This window comes from Chelonia mydas, chromosome 2 (assembly GCF_015237465.2).
Source record: "Chelonia mydas isolate rCheMyd1 chromosome 2, rCheMyd1.pri.v2, whole genome shotgun sequence".
In the NCBI taxonomy this organism is placed as follows: domain Eukaryota; kingdom Metazoa; phylum Chordata; order Testudines; family Cheloniidae; genus Chelonia; species Chelonia mydas.
This window is the reverse complement of record NC_057850.1, coordinates 189,040,493-189,052,752: the sequence shown is the minus strand read 5'-3', so window position 1 is coordinate 189,052,752 and position 12,260 is coordinate 189,040,493. Positions and strand designations below refer to the sequence as shown.

General features: G+C 43.7%; 1 protein-coding gene across 4 annotated transcripts in view; it reads left to right on the top strand.

Annotated features, from left to right (window-relative positions):
- TGFBR2 (transforming growth factor beta receptor 2) overlaps positions 1 to 11,769 on the top strand; it is a 95,992-nt gene extending 84,223 nt beyond the window's left edge. For all 4 annotated transcript variants that reach the window (XM_037890380.2, XM_037890382.2, XM_037890381.2 and 1 more), the window contains 2 exons: positions 6,475 to 6,602; positions 9,242 to 11,769. In XM_037890380.2, the coding sequence (XP_037746308.1) occupies positions 6,475 to 6,602; positions 9,242 to 9,421 (308 nt within the window). In that variant the 3' untranslated portion in view covers positions 9,422 to 11,769. The remainder of the gene's footprint in view (positions 1 to 6,474; positions 6,603 to 9,241) is intronic.
- Positions 11,770 to 12,260: the final 491 nt, after the last annotated feature.

Below are 12,260 nucleotides of genomic sequence, written 5' to 3'. Positions count from 1 at the left end.
TTGCGTAGTGTGGGAGGTGCTGTATGGCAGGGCCTTTCACTGCAGAAGTTTTGTCACACACAGTCTCTTTAGGATGTGAATCCTTTCTAGGCAGCCTTTGTTTGTTTTTTAAAAACCCAGCAGTTGCATCTGTACTGGGAAGCTGCAGCAGCATCTCACTGTAAAGAGTGGTGCAGGTGGGTCTCAGCTTTGTGCAAAGGCCCTGCTGTTCAGTGTTGTTGTTTTGTTGTGCTAAATCTGGAGAAGCACAAGGGGAAGAGGGGGAAGGCCAGAGATGTAGATAACGTTTGTCTGATTTTTCACTGGCATATAACTTAGAGGGCATATTGAGAAACCCAGCAACACTGCTTTTGGAAGAACCAACTACCCCACTCCACTGTTAACTTGGTATTTCAATCAGCACAACAGCTGGGCACCAGATGCTGCATGTTGCAAAAAAATATAATTTTCCTCGCAAAGTCTTGCCTTTGGCGCGAGAACAGCAAGTGCAGTTTCTCTGCCAGCCTTCTAGAAAGAAATTGAAAGCATCTGTGTTTAGGAATGGAGCTGCCATTGGTCGGGGAGCGGGGAGGGCTCAGGTGCAACTCTTCTCAAATTCAATATGAGGAAGTGGGGAGGAGAGAGAGACACCCCGGCGCATGGCTGACATTGCTTGGGGTACTCAAGAAATATTACATTGCCTGGGGAGGAGGTTGGCTCCAGAGCAGCACCACAACTTTGGTTGAAACAGAGGGATTTTGGGACCGAGGGATTTGGAATGTGGGAGAAGGCTGCAGGTTGGGATTGGGGTGTGGGAGGGGGTACAGGCTCTAGGCTGGAGGTGCAGGCTCTGGACTGGGGCCAGGGATGAGGGGTTTGGAGTGCAGGAGGTGGGTCCTGGCTGGGGGGTTTGGGCTGAGGGATTTGGCGTGCAGGAGGGGGCGGCGGGTTGAGGCAGGGGGTTGGGGTGCAGGAGGGGGTGAGGGCTTTGGGGTGGGGCTGGCGAGGAGGGGTTTGGAGTGCAGGAGGGGGCTCTGGGTTTGGGGGGGTGGTTCAGGGCTGGGGTAGAGGGTTGGGGTGTGGGCTTACCACGAGTGACTCATGGTCAGCGATGCAGCAGGGCTAAGATATAAATGTATACATCTGGGAACAAAGCATGCAGGCCATGCTTACAGGATGGGCACTCTATTCGGAGAAGTAGTGATTCTGAAAAAGATTTGCAGGTCAGGTTGGATTATGATGAGCTCCCAGTGTGATGCTGTGGCCAAAAGTGCTAATGCAATCCTCTGTATTTGGCACTGGTATGATCACTGCTGGAATATTGTGTCCAGTTCTGGTGCCTACAATTCTAGATGGATGTTGATAAATTGGAGAGGACTCAGAGAAGAGTCACAAGACTTTTAGAAAACTTGCCTTATAGGGATAGACTCAAGGAGCTCAAACTGTTTAGCTTAACAAAGAGAAGCGTGTTCTTATAATGTTGGTTATGAGAACAGGCATCTTACCTAACTTTCCCCCTTTAAAAAAAAAAAAGTCTATTCAACCTTTTGATTTGGGTAAACTAGAGAAGTAATATCAGTCTGGGGAAATATTAGAAGAATGTAGATCAGCTTTTTCCTTCACCAGGCTAGCCAGCATCTGTGAGAAGGCAGTGTTGTCTAGTGGATAGAGCACTGAAATCTGACTCAGAAGATCTGGATTCTATTCCCAGCTCTACCTGGCCAGCTGGATGACTCTGACTCGCTGTGCCTCGGTTTCCACAGCTGGAAAATGGGGGTAATGATGCTTACCTCCTTTCTAAAGTGCTTTGAGATCGACTGATGAAGAGTGTTTTGTAAGAGCTGGGCATTTTTATTTAAGTGTTAAAGAAAAAACGCAGTGATTAATAACAGAACACTAGAATGACAATTAAATAAACAGGGCCCATTTATCCCACTGTGCAGTGGGGAGGGTCCCCACACCCAGTCTCACCCTGTATTCCCAGTGGGCCTCATCCCAAATCCACTGAGACCAATGGGAGTCTTTCATTAACGCCAATGGACTTTCTGATCAGGCGAAGTGAGAGGTAATCCACCTCCTCCACTGCATCATCTTCCATGCCCCAGACTCCTGAGATCTGCACAGAGGGGCAGACAACAAGCAGGGTGATGGACATCTACATATTCAAACAAGCTTTTAGGAATACCTGACACTGTTTCACTATGAGAGAGACAAGGTGGGAGACGTAATATCTTTTATTGGACCAACTTCTGTTGGTGGAAGGGACAAGCTTTTACAGATTCATAGAGTGGAAGGCCAGAAGGGACCATTGTGATCATGTAGTCTGACGCCCTCTAAAACACAGGGCATAGAACTTCCCAAAATAATGCCTAGAGCAGATCTTTTAGAAAAACATCCAGTCTTGATTTAAACATAGAGAATCCACCACGACCACTGGTAAATTATACCAAAGGTTCATTATTATAGGTTTTCATCTTATTTCTAGTCTGAATTTGTCTAGCTTCAATTTCCAGCCATTCAATTGAATTATATCTTTCTCTCCTAGTTTGAAGAGCCAATTATTAAATTTTTGTACCCCATGTTGGTACTTGGGGGGAGGGATAGCTCAGTGGGGGGGGGAGGGATAGCTCAGTAGTTTGAGCGTTGGCCTGCTAAACCCAGCGTTGTGAGTTCAATCCTTGAGGGGGCCACTTAGGGATCTGGGACAAAAACGGGAGATTGGTCCTGCTTTGAGCAGGGGGTTGAAGTAGATGACGACCTGAGATCCCTTCCAGCCCTGATGTTCTATGATTCTATACTTATAGACTGAAATCAAGTCACCTCTTAACCTCTTTGTTAAACTCAATAGATAGACTCTATCACTATACGGCATGTTTTCTAATTCTTTAATCATTCTCGTGGCTCTTCTCTGAACCTTCTCCAATTTATCAACATCCTTCTAGAATTGTGAGCACCAGAACTGGACACAATATTCCAGCAATAGTCATACCAGTTCCAAACATATAACCTCTCTGCTCCTATTTGAGATTCCCCTGTTAGCTCTTTTGATCACAGACTTACATGGGGAGCTCATGGTCAGCTGATGATCCACCATGCCCCCAAATCTTTTTAAGAGTCACTGTTTTCTGGGATAGAGTCCCCCATTCTGTACATATGGCCTACATTCTTTGTGACCTGTCCCCTTCATTATTTACCATTCCCCAATTTGCATCACCTGCAAACTTTATCAGAGACAATATTATGTTCTCTTCCAGATCATTGATAAAAATGTTAAATAGCATAGGGCCAAGAACCAGTCCCTGCAAGACCCCACTGGAACACACCCACTCAGTGACAGTTCCCCATTTTGAGACCTATCAGTTGGACATTTTGTAATCCATTTAATGTCTGCCATGTTAATTTTATATTGCTCTAGTTTTTAATCAAAATGTCATGCGGAAGCAAGTCAAACGCTTTACAGAAGTCTAGGCATATTACATTATCCAAACTTATTATCGCATCAAAAAAGATACCAAGTTAGTCTGACAGTATGTATTTTCCATAAACCCAGGTTGATTTGCATTACTCTCCTTTAATTCTTTATTATAGTTCCTTTGCTTAATAAATAAGTTAGCTTTAAATGCAAAACATGTTTTGATAGTCTATGAGAAACGTTTTTCTTGTGTATCCAGCACATTTAAGGTAGTTTTATTTTAACAAAGTTAAAATGTTTTTGTATATTTAATTGAATTTGAATTTCCATTCGCATAGAGCTTGACTTGAATCATAAGTAAAAGATTCTTGATCACCTCCTGAGAAATGCACCATTCGCTATCTTCTAACATAATAAAAATTAAGAGTATCCAGCATTGAACCATGAGCCTCCATGTCTGTGTAGCTCAAAAGCTTGTCCCTTCCACCAACAGAAGTTGGTCCAATAAAAGATATTACCTCACCTACCTTGTTTCTCTCATATCTTGGGACCAACATGGCTACAGCAACACTGCAAACAACTGTCTCACTATATCCCCCATAACAGTGGATGGTGCTGGTGTCTCTTAATGAGGCTGCCTTTTTATTGATACTTTCCAGCAGGAAATGGTTTCATCCTCCTACTCTCCCTCCCTCCCCCGCCGGCCTTCATCTGTTCTATCCTCCTATCATGTCCTGACTGACAAGGACTGTAAGCGCCTTGGGAAAGGGACTGTCTTCTCTGTTGTTTGTACATATTGCAATAGGGCCATGATCCTTTGACCAGGGTGCATAGGCACTGCCATTGTCAAATGATAAATAGTAGTAACAAATAGATCAGGAGTCAGGGAACACCAGTCCCATTAGAATTCATGACAAAACAGAACACTTTCCAAGGTATTGCATGGTTCTGATATTGATTTTAATTAGATTTGCTTATTAATTTTGGAAACTGAATGTCTCTGCTTTTTCATTGTGCAGGCATTGCATTGTACTCATGGGCATCAGACTGTCAAGATGGCAGTTTCCATTTGGTTTTAAGGGCTACATTCTGCTAGCCATACTCCTGTTAAGCAGTCTTACTCTGCTGGTGGAACTATCTGTGGAACAAGGTACTAATCAGCAGGAGCAAGACTGGAAGACTCTGGCCCTTAATTGAGTGCTTGTTTAATTATATTCAAGACTTAAAGACAGTGACAAACTCCTAAGAATTTAGGAACTGCCATGGTGGATCAGACATATGGTCCAGTTGATCTAGTATTCAAACAGTGGACAGTACCAGACACTTCAGAGAAAGGTGCAAGAACCCCACCCCACCATAAGCATATGTGGGATAACCTGCCCCCACATTAGATCTCATCTTGATCTCCAGTATTTAGAGATTGGCTTAAGCTCTGAAGCATGAGCTTTAATATTCCTTCCATAAATTGTCATTATCAGTAAGCGTTATAACCCTGGATATTTTTGGTATCCATATAAATATCAAATTCCTCTTTGAATCTTGCTAAATTCCTGGCCTCCACAACAGCCTGTGATAATGAGTTCCACAGACTACTTATGCATTGTATAAAAAAGTATTTCCTTTATCCGGTGAATTTGCCACCCTTCAGCTTCATTGAATGTCTCCTTATTCTTCTGTTCTCCCTGTCTCATAACACAAGTTCATGTTCTATCTCCTCTATTGTACCATTCATTATATGAAGCACTTTTTATCATGCCCCATCTTATTCGTCTCCTTTCTAACGTAAACGTTTCCAATGGTTCAATCTCTCTTCATACAAGAATTTCCCCAGGTCCTGGATCATTCTTGTCATCTTTCTCTGAACAATTTTAAATTTTGAAATAGCCTGCAAGATGTGCTGCACGGTATTCCAGCTGAGGCAGTACCATTGATTTATCCTATAGCATTATTATAATGCCCTTATTCTTCATCCCATTCCTTCTTGTGCATTTTCTAGGTATCTAAATGCAGTCAGTTGTCGATTACATTTCAGTTTTTCTAATATAGGTCACATTTTGAAAGTGCCCTCAATTAACTCCTGGAATGAAACAATAGGCAATAGAACAGGCCAATCTCATAAATCTTTATCCAGTACCAGTATGTCATTAGGCATGTCCCGGGGAGTAAATTCTCCATCTGTTTCTAAAGAATCCACAGCTTTTTTTACATTGTATTAGCATTTAGTGTAATATTGCCACTCCCAGAGATTTCTTGAATTTTCTCCAAAGGTCCCATAGGGCTTAGTCCTTCACACACACACACACACACACACACACACACACACACACACACACACACACACACACACACACACACACACACACACACACACACCCATACAAAAATATGGAACACACAAACAAAAACTAGAGTGGAAGGACTCTGGCCAACTACATAGTTCCAATAGAGCAGAATCTATCTCCCCCCGCTCCCTCTTTAAATTAATATTTTGGAGAGGGGAAAAAAAAGTACATTCCTTTCTCCCAGTGATCATTTCTCTGTAGTGACCAGGGAAGCCTGTACTCCACCTATCAGCACTGCTTCTTGCCTTAATAAGCTGCACCTCTGAAGTTCTCAAGCAACTGTTATCCTTTAGAGACCAGTCACATTCATAGATAAACCCTAGACAGATTTCAGTTGGATGTCCACCCTCAAAGTGTTTTCCCTAGATTTGCAAACTAGGTCAGCCCAAAGGGGCCAGTCCTGCAGTTTCTGCTCAGGCAAAGCTCTTTCCTGAATGTGGACTCCTGGATCAGACTCCCAAATTGTTGAGAGTCACTATGATGTGGTGATTGCTGTTAATGTGAGTAATTACTGGGGCATAATGCAAATGAGGATAGAATGAGCCTGCCAGGAAAAAGAAAAAAAAATAGACTTACATTTTAGAAAAAGCCACAGGTGTGGCTTTATTTGAAGCTGGTCAGCTGGTACACCATGGGCTGTGGCAGCTAAACAGTTGATCCTACTTCTGTAAAGGGCTCTTGACACCAATGTAACAGGCAAACCCATCTGAGTCTCTTTGTGTTTACTTATTCCCTTGGCAGAAGTGAAAGACTACGAGCCCCCATTTGGTTCTAAAGTACGAGAGCACCCTTGTGTAGAAAGCATGAAGGACAATGTCTTGCGAGATAGAGGGCGTCCAGAGATCCCTAGCTCCTGGCTCAACCATCAGGTAAGAACATGCCATTGCAAGAGACTGTAGCATTCAGCCACTGCCCTGAGTAGGGATGATTCAGTCCAGACACGGTCCCTCATCCAGCGCCCTGGTGTCCGGAGGGCTAAACAGGCTGCACTAGCTGTTAAGAAAAGGGTGAGAGTTTCTTAATTGGCTGGCGGTGCTGGTGCCCTGCCCTTGCCCATCCACATCCTTAGTAAATCACACACCCCATCGCTCAGCACTGGGTTTCCCCTTCCGACCCCACCCCATTAGTGCAGGGCAGTGAAGTTCTACTGCACCCATGGCCTCAGGAGACCCAGTCTCTACCCTAAACGATCCACATTAACTAGAAACCTCACGCAAATCTATCAGCCAAATCTCAGTGGAATATATTGCCCCACAAAGCACTCCCAGTTCAGGCTCCGATGGGTCAAAGGGGAGAAAATTCCATATGAGGCTCCCTTCAGCTGAGAAATAACTGCTGTCAGACTCCGAATTTTTCTCTAGGGCCCATCAGCAAGAGCACGCCAGCTGATCTGATGGGTTAAGGCAACCGAGGAGGGACAGTCTCTCAGCTCGTTCAGGGCTTTGCAACGGAAGCATTAACAATCCTCTTCAGCTGTGAGCTCCGAACCTCTCTCTTGGCCTTAACCGGTCCTGAAGAACATGGTTGGTCTCACATATGGTTAGTCACAGCCCTCTCATCTCAGTCAAAACCTCAGTAGGGACTTGCCACAGTCTGGACTACAGGGGTGTGAATTGTGGAGCGCTCTGACTGCCTTGTATAGACCCTGCTGGCTCAGACTGAGAGGTGCCTAGTGTGTGTTAACATGGGCCTGTTTGAAACCAGACTATGTCAATGCCAACTAGGTACCTTGTAGTTTGAGCCAGTGGACTCTACACAGTGCAGTAAGAGTGCGCTGTACAGTTCACACCCCGGGAGACGGGACTGTGGCACTGTGCAGACAAGTCCGGAGTGAAACTGTCTGAAAACCAGGCAAGGCTGTATATTTCTCAATGCCTGCTCTGGCTGGTACCACAAAAGCAGACAACCCAGTCCTGAGCCTGTCGATCACATCAGTGAAATAAACTGACAGCTGCTCACAGAAGAACACAGTCGCCAGTCACTAACAAAGTAGGGCCAAATAAATGAGGGCAGGAACCAGCCTGATTGTCTCAGAGAAACAGGAGCAGGGAAACACTCCAGTTCTGCTGCCAGCCCTAGAGCTACAGATGCCCCATGAGCCTTAGAGCAATTGCTAGAGATCCCTCAGGACGCTTTGCCCCTTGTCCGGCAACACGCGAGTGCTTCTCACTAGTTGCTGCCCTGTATAATCAGGTGGCAGGATAGTTGCTGCTCCCTCACGACACCATTATGGAGAGATTGCGGCCCACCGGTGCTTATCCAGCAGGCCCCCTAGAACCGCAGACGGGGAAGAGCGCGGTCTCTGTACTTGCAGGGGCTCTGCACAATCTGGCCATAAGTGAGGTTTAATCAAAAGGATAATTTAGGGAAATTGACAGCACTGGATTTGATCTCACTGGTAAGGAGCTTTGGTTCCCACCCTATAAATCCTCTCAACATGTCATGCGGTGCCACCTAAAATTCAGCAGGGCATTGACTTCAGTGGAGCTATCACAGTTTATCCCAGGTGGGGATCTACCCCCAGAATTCTTTAGTGCTAATTTTGAAATCAGTAGAAGGTGCTCTTACTGTAATGGCTCCTTCATATTCATTTTCTTCATCTGCAGTTGTGTTTTGGTAATGAATCCATTATTCATAGTGATAACATTCTGGAATAGATTTACATATTGCAGTGTTTTCCCCCTTAATGGGACTCGTTGCACTATTGATTCCAAGTTAATTTTTAATATTTAATTTAATTTACTGCTTGTAATTTCAATGCCAGCAGAAAATGAATGTTATTTGTATACAGACAGTAACGTTCTGCTAGTAACATTGACATCAGGCAACATCACCGATTAGGGAAATTATATAATTAATGTGGTATTGTGAAGTGTTATTTTTTCAATAAAAATGTTAATATAAATCCTGCTTAATGGCCTTTAGTGTAAGAAAGCAAAGCATACAATTTCCTGGCAAATATCTCGTTTATAAAGATATTGCTAAGACACAGCTGGTTTTATTTCCAGTAAACATGTGCAGCAGCATTGCAGTTACACCCAAATACCTGTGAGTAATGTGTGTCTGCAAGATCAGGGCTTATGTTTCTACATAGAGCCAAGAAACCACAAGGACCTGAACTGGGGTCTGATACTTAAGTTTTGCTCCAGATTTCCCACTATCCTCTTCATGATCAGCTGACCAGTAATAGTGAGGTTATCATGTACCATAGCACACTTCTGAAACACACTGCTGGACTCTGCAGTAATGGTCCACTGTATTTTATTCTACAGTAATGGTCCAAAACCTGTAGTAACTCTGCTGTAAACAGTGCCATATTTTTATATAGAGTTCTCCCTACACTTCACATCAGATGATTTTGAGACCAATTCTGTAAACACTTACGTACGCCAGTAACTTTGCTCACCTAAGAAGTTGCACAAAATTACTCACACACAAGTGTTTGTATTGCCTGAGACCTAACTGTCCTGTCAAGGAATTCATTGCTGTGTTTCTGTGCCCGTTGCAGGGTATCCAGATGGTGTGTGAGACTCTTATTGAGTGTTGGGATCACGACCCTGAAGCCCGACTCACTGCGCAGTGCGTGGCTGAGCGTTTCAATGAGCTTGAGCACCAGGACAGACTCTCAGGAAGAAGTTGTTCAGAGGAGAAAATCCCAGAAGACTGCTCTGTGACCACCACCAAGTAGCAACAGCTCAGGCTTGCGTAAAGGAGGGAGGTTGCTCCTGAACTCATGCAGCTTGGAAAAAGAAGAGGTCCTGATCAATGCCTGGACTTGCTTCTTGTAGTACTGAGGATCTTGCCACTCCTTTTAAGTGGGGTCTCCAGAGAGGGACAAGAATTTGTGGGAACCAAAAATAGGGAGTTGGTGTCATACCGTGGCTGCCTTAGATCTTGTCATGGCTAAGCTGTGTTAGCACTTCCTCAGGAAACAAGATTTGACAATAGCCAATAATATTTGCACTTTATTAATGCCTGTATATAACTACAGAAGAGCTATTCTTATATATACAGCCATACTCTGGAGAGAATAAAATGTGCTTCCAGGAAACTACTAGTACCTAAGAGAACCCTGCCCATTAAGGAAACAAAGGGAGAGGTCTCTCATGATACCAGCAACAACGTGCTAGGCACCTCACCAAATGCATAGGAACAATAGGCAATAGAAAGGTGGCTTTCAATCACATACTTATACATATCTTGCTGCTCTGTATTTTAGAGAGCTTGTTCACAGCAGATAGATTTGGCCTCGGAATCTGTTTCAGTTATGCAGTAACTATGCAATCATTTCTGCAGCTGGTTTCAAAAGGTTTAGTATGTATTGTTCAGTGGGTCACCAGTGTGCTCAGATGCTTAACTATGTTCCTCAAAATATTCCAAAAAATAGGGGTTGTGTTTTTGACTCTTAACATGTGTCTCCATACAAAGGTCATTCTCCCTTATATGTTTATTACTTTGAATTTACACTTCATGCTAGCAGGCTGCAAAATATCAGAGGAACATATTTCCTTCCCTCCACCCTATGAAATCAGGCAAGGCTGATAATACTCCAGATGTTTTGCATTTGCTGTACATTCTGATGAAAGGCAGGACTTTTTTTTTTACTCTTCATGTATTGATATAAAAACAAACTCTTTTTATACACAGCATGTCTAATTTCTTGACACACAAGAAAAGCTAGAGGGAGGTCAGACCATCTAGCCCAGTATCCTGTCTTCCTGCAGTGGCCAATGCCAGTGCCCCAGGGGGAATGAACAGAACAGGTAATCATCAAGTGATCCATCCCTTCTTGCCTATTCCCAGCTTCTGGCAAACAGAGGCTTGGGACAACATCACTGTCCATCCTGGCTAATAGCCATTGATGGACTTATCCTCCATGAACTTATCCAGTTCTTTTTTCAGTTTTTCTTCGTTCAGACTCTGTTTCATGCCTTATTTGCAAAAGCTAGGAAAGAACGTCGGTGTCCTCCGTTTCTGAATTCCCATGCAGATCGAACACTCTAACATAAGATTGCCATGTACTGCACCTACCCAGTAGTTAGAGCTGCTCCCAGCTATTCAGTATGACTAGCAAAACGTGCATTCCAAAATTCATCCATCAGACATTGCTTACATTCTTTTAACCCTCCAATAGGGTTAGACTTGAAGTTGGCCTCATATTGGACTTTAAAGTAAAGCTTTCAGTATTTCCTAAGGGTTCTGTGATCTGTGCTCTTCTCACAGAGGAATAAAATGTGCCATTGAAGTTAACAAAACAATTCTCCGTTAATAAATATATAGAGAAAGAGGTGTGTCCTGTGCAATTATAAAAGCCTTTGTCAGACCGACATTGATATTTTTCTAGGAGACTGCGCTATAAATCAATAGGAAACATGTTTATTCACATAGAAGTTAAGATTTATGGTGAAAATATTTTATTTAAAATGTTTTTGTATCTGCTTTTATAATAAACTACATAGAGATATTTAAAGAGTGGTGCAGAAAGTCAACAACTAAAACTGAATTCAGAAAATACTATGCCGGATTTTATAGGGGGATTATTTTAGCTGAATGGTGGCGCTACGGCCCAAAGGAATACAGCTTAGCTGCTTTGTGCTGCAAACATCAATACCGTTGTTACTATAAATGCCGTATGGTGCATTGATGTGTCGTCTAGGCAGAGCTATGGCCCATTGACCTCTAGTGGTGGCTGTGGAGAATGCATTCCCGTAACTGCCCGGAGAGGAAAAGCGAACCATTTTCACAAACTGGATAGTAGCATAAGATTGTAGCATGGCCTGTTTTTCCTCACTCCAGGGTAGAGGCCAAGGAATAGCATCCAGTAGTCCCTGACACTACTGACATTTTTACTACTACATGTAAAGGGAAATTTTTATTCTGCTAAGGAGTATGTCACCTGTCCATCATGTATGAAATAGGAACGTGGATATATACTCTGCCTTAGCAAATGTTTCATGCACCTATTTTCATTTTACGCCATGTTTGTTTTGTATAAATCAAATGTTTATTAGAGCAAATAAAACAACTAGAGACTTTTTTCTCCCTTGGGATTTTCTTATCCAAACAAATTTTCCAGAACGAGGACGGGACCTTGCTAGGGAAACGTGTTTCCTCAGAGAAAGCAAGCCTCACGCAAGCAAGCTGCTATCGTTCATAGTCCTCCCCTTCGCTCCAGGTGCCTGCGGGTGAAGTTCAGAGCACAGCTGCTTTGCTGGCCGCATGGCTACTCCCAGCCTATCCAGACCACAGTCATGGCCTCTTGCAGGGGGAATAGCCTATGGAAATTTAAACCTGCCCCCCAACTGCTAACCTTGGCACACATCAATAGCGCAGCCACACCTGCTGCCAGCGTGGGTGGGATTAGTCCAGTTTCAAACTGATGGCTGAATCCCAGGCAAGGCCTTAATTAGAACAGCCACGTTTTGGTCTGATAGTGCAGTAACCCAGCAAGAAACTAGCCTGAGCACCAGGTTAGAGGAAGGTCAGATTAGTTGGGCTGTGCCATTGCAGCTACTGGTCAGGCCTCT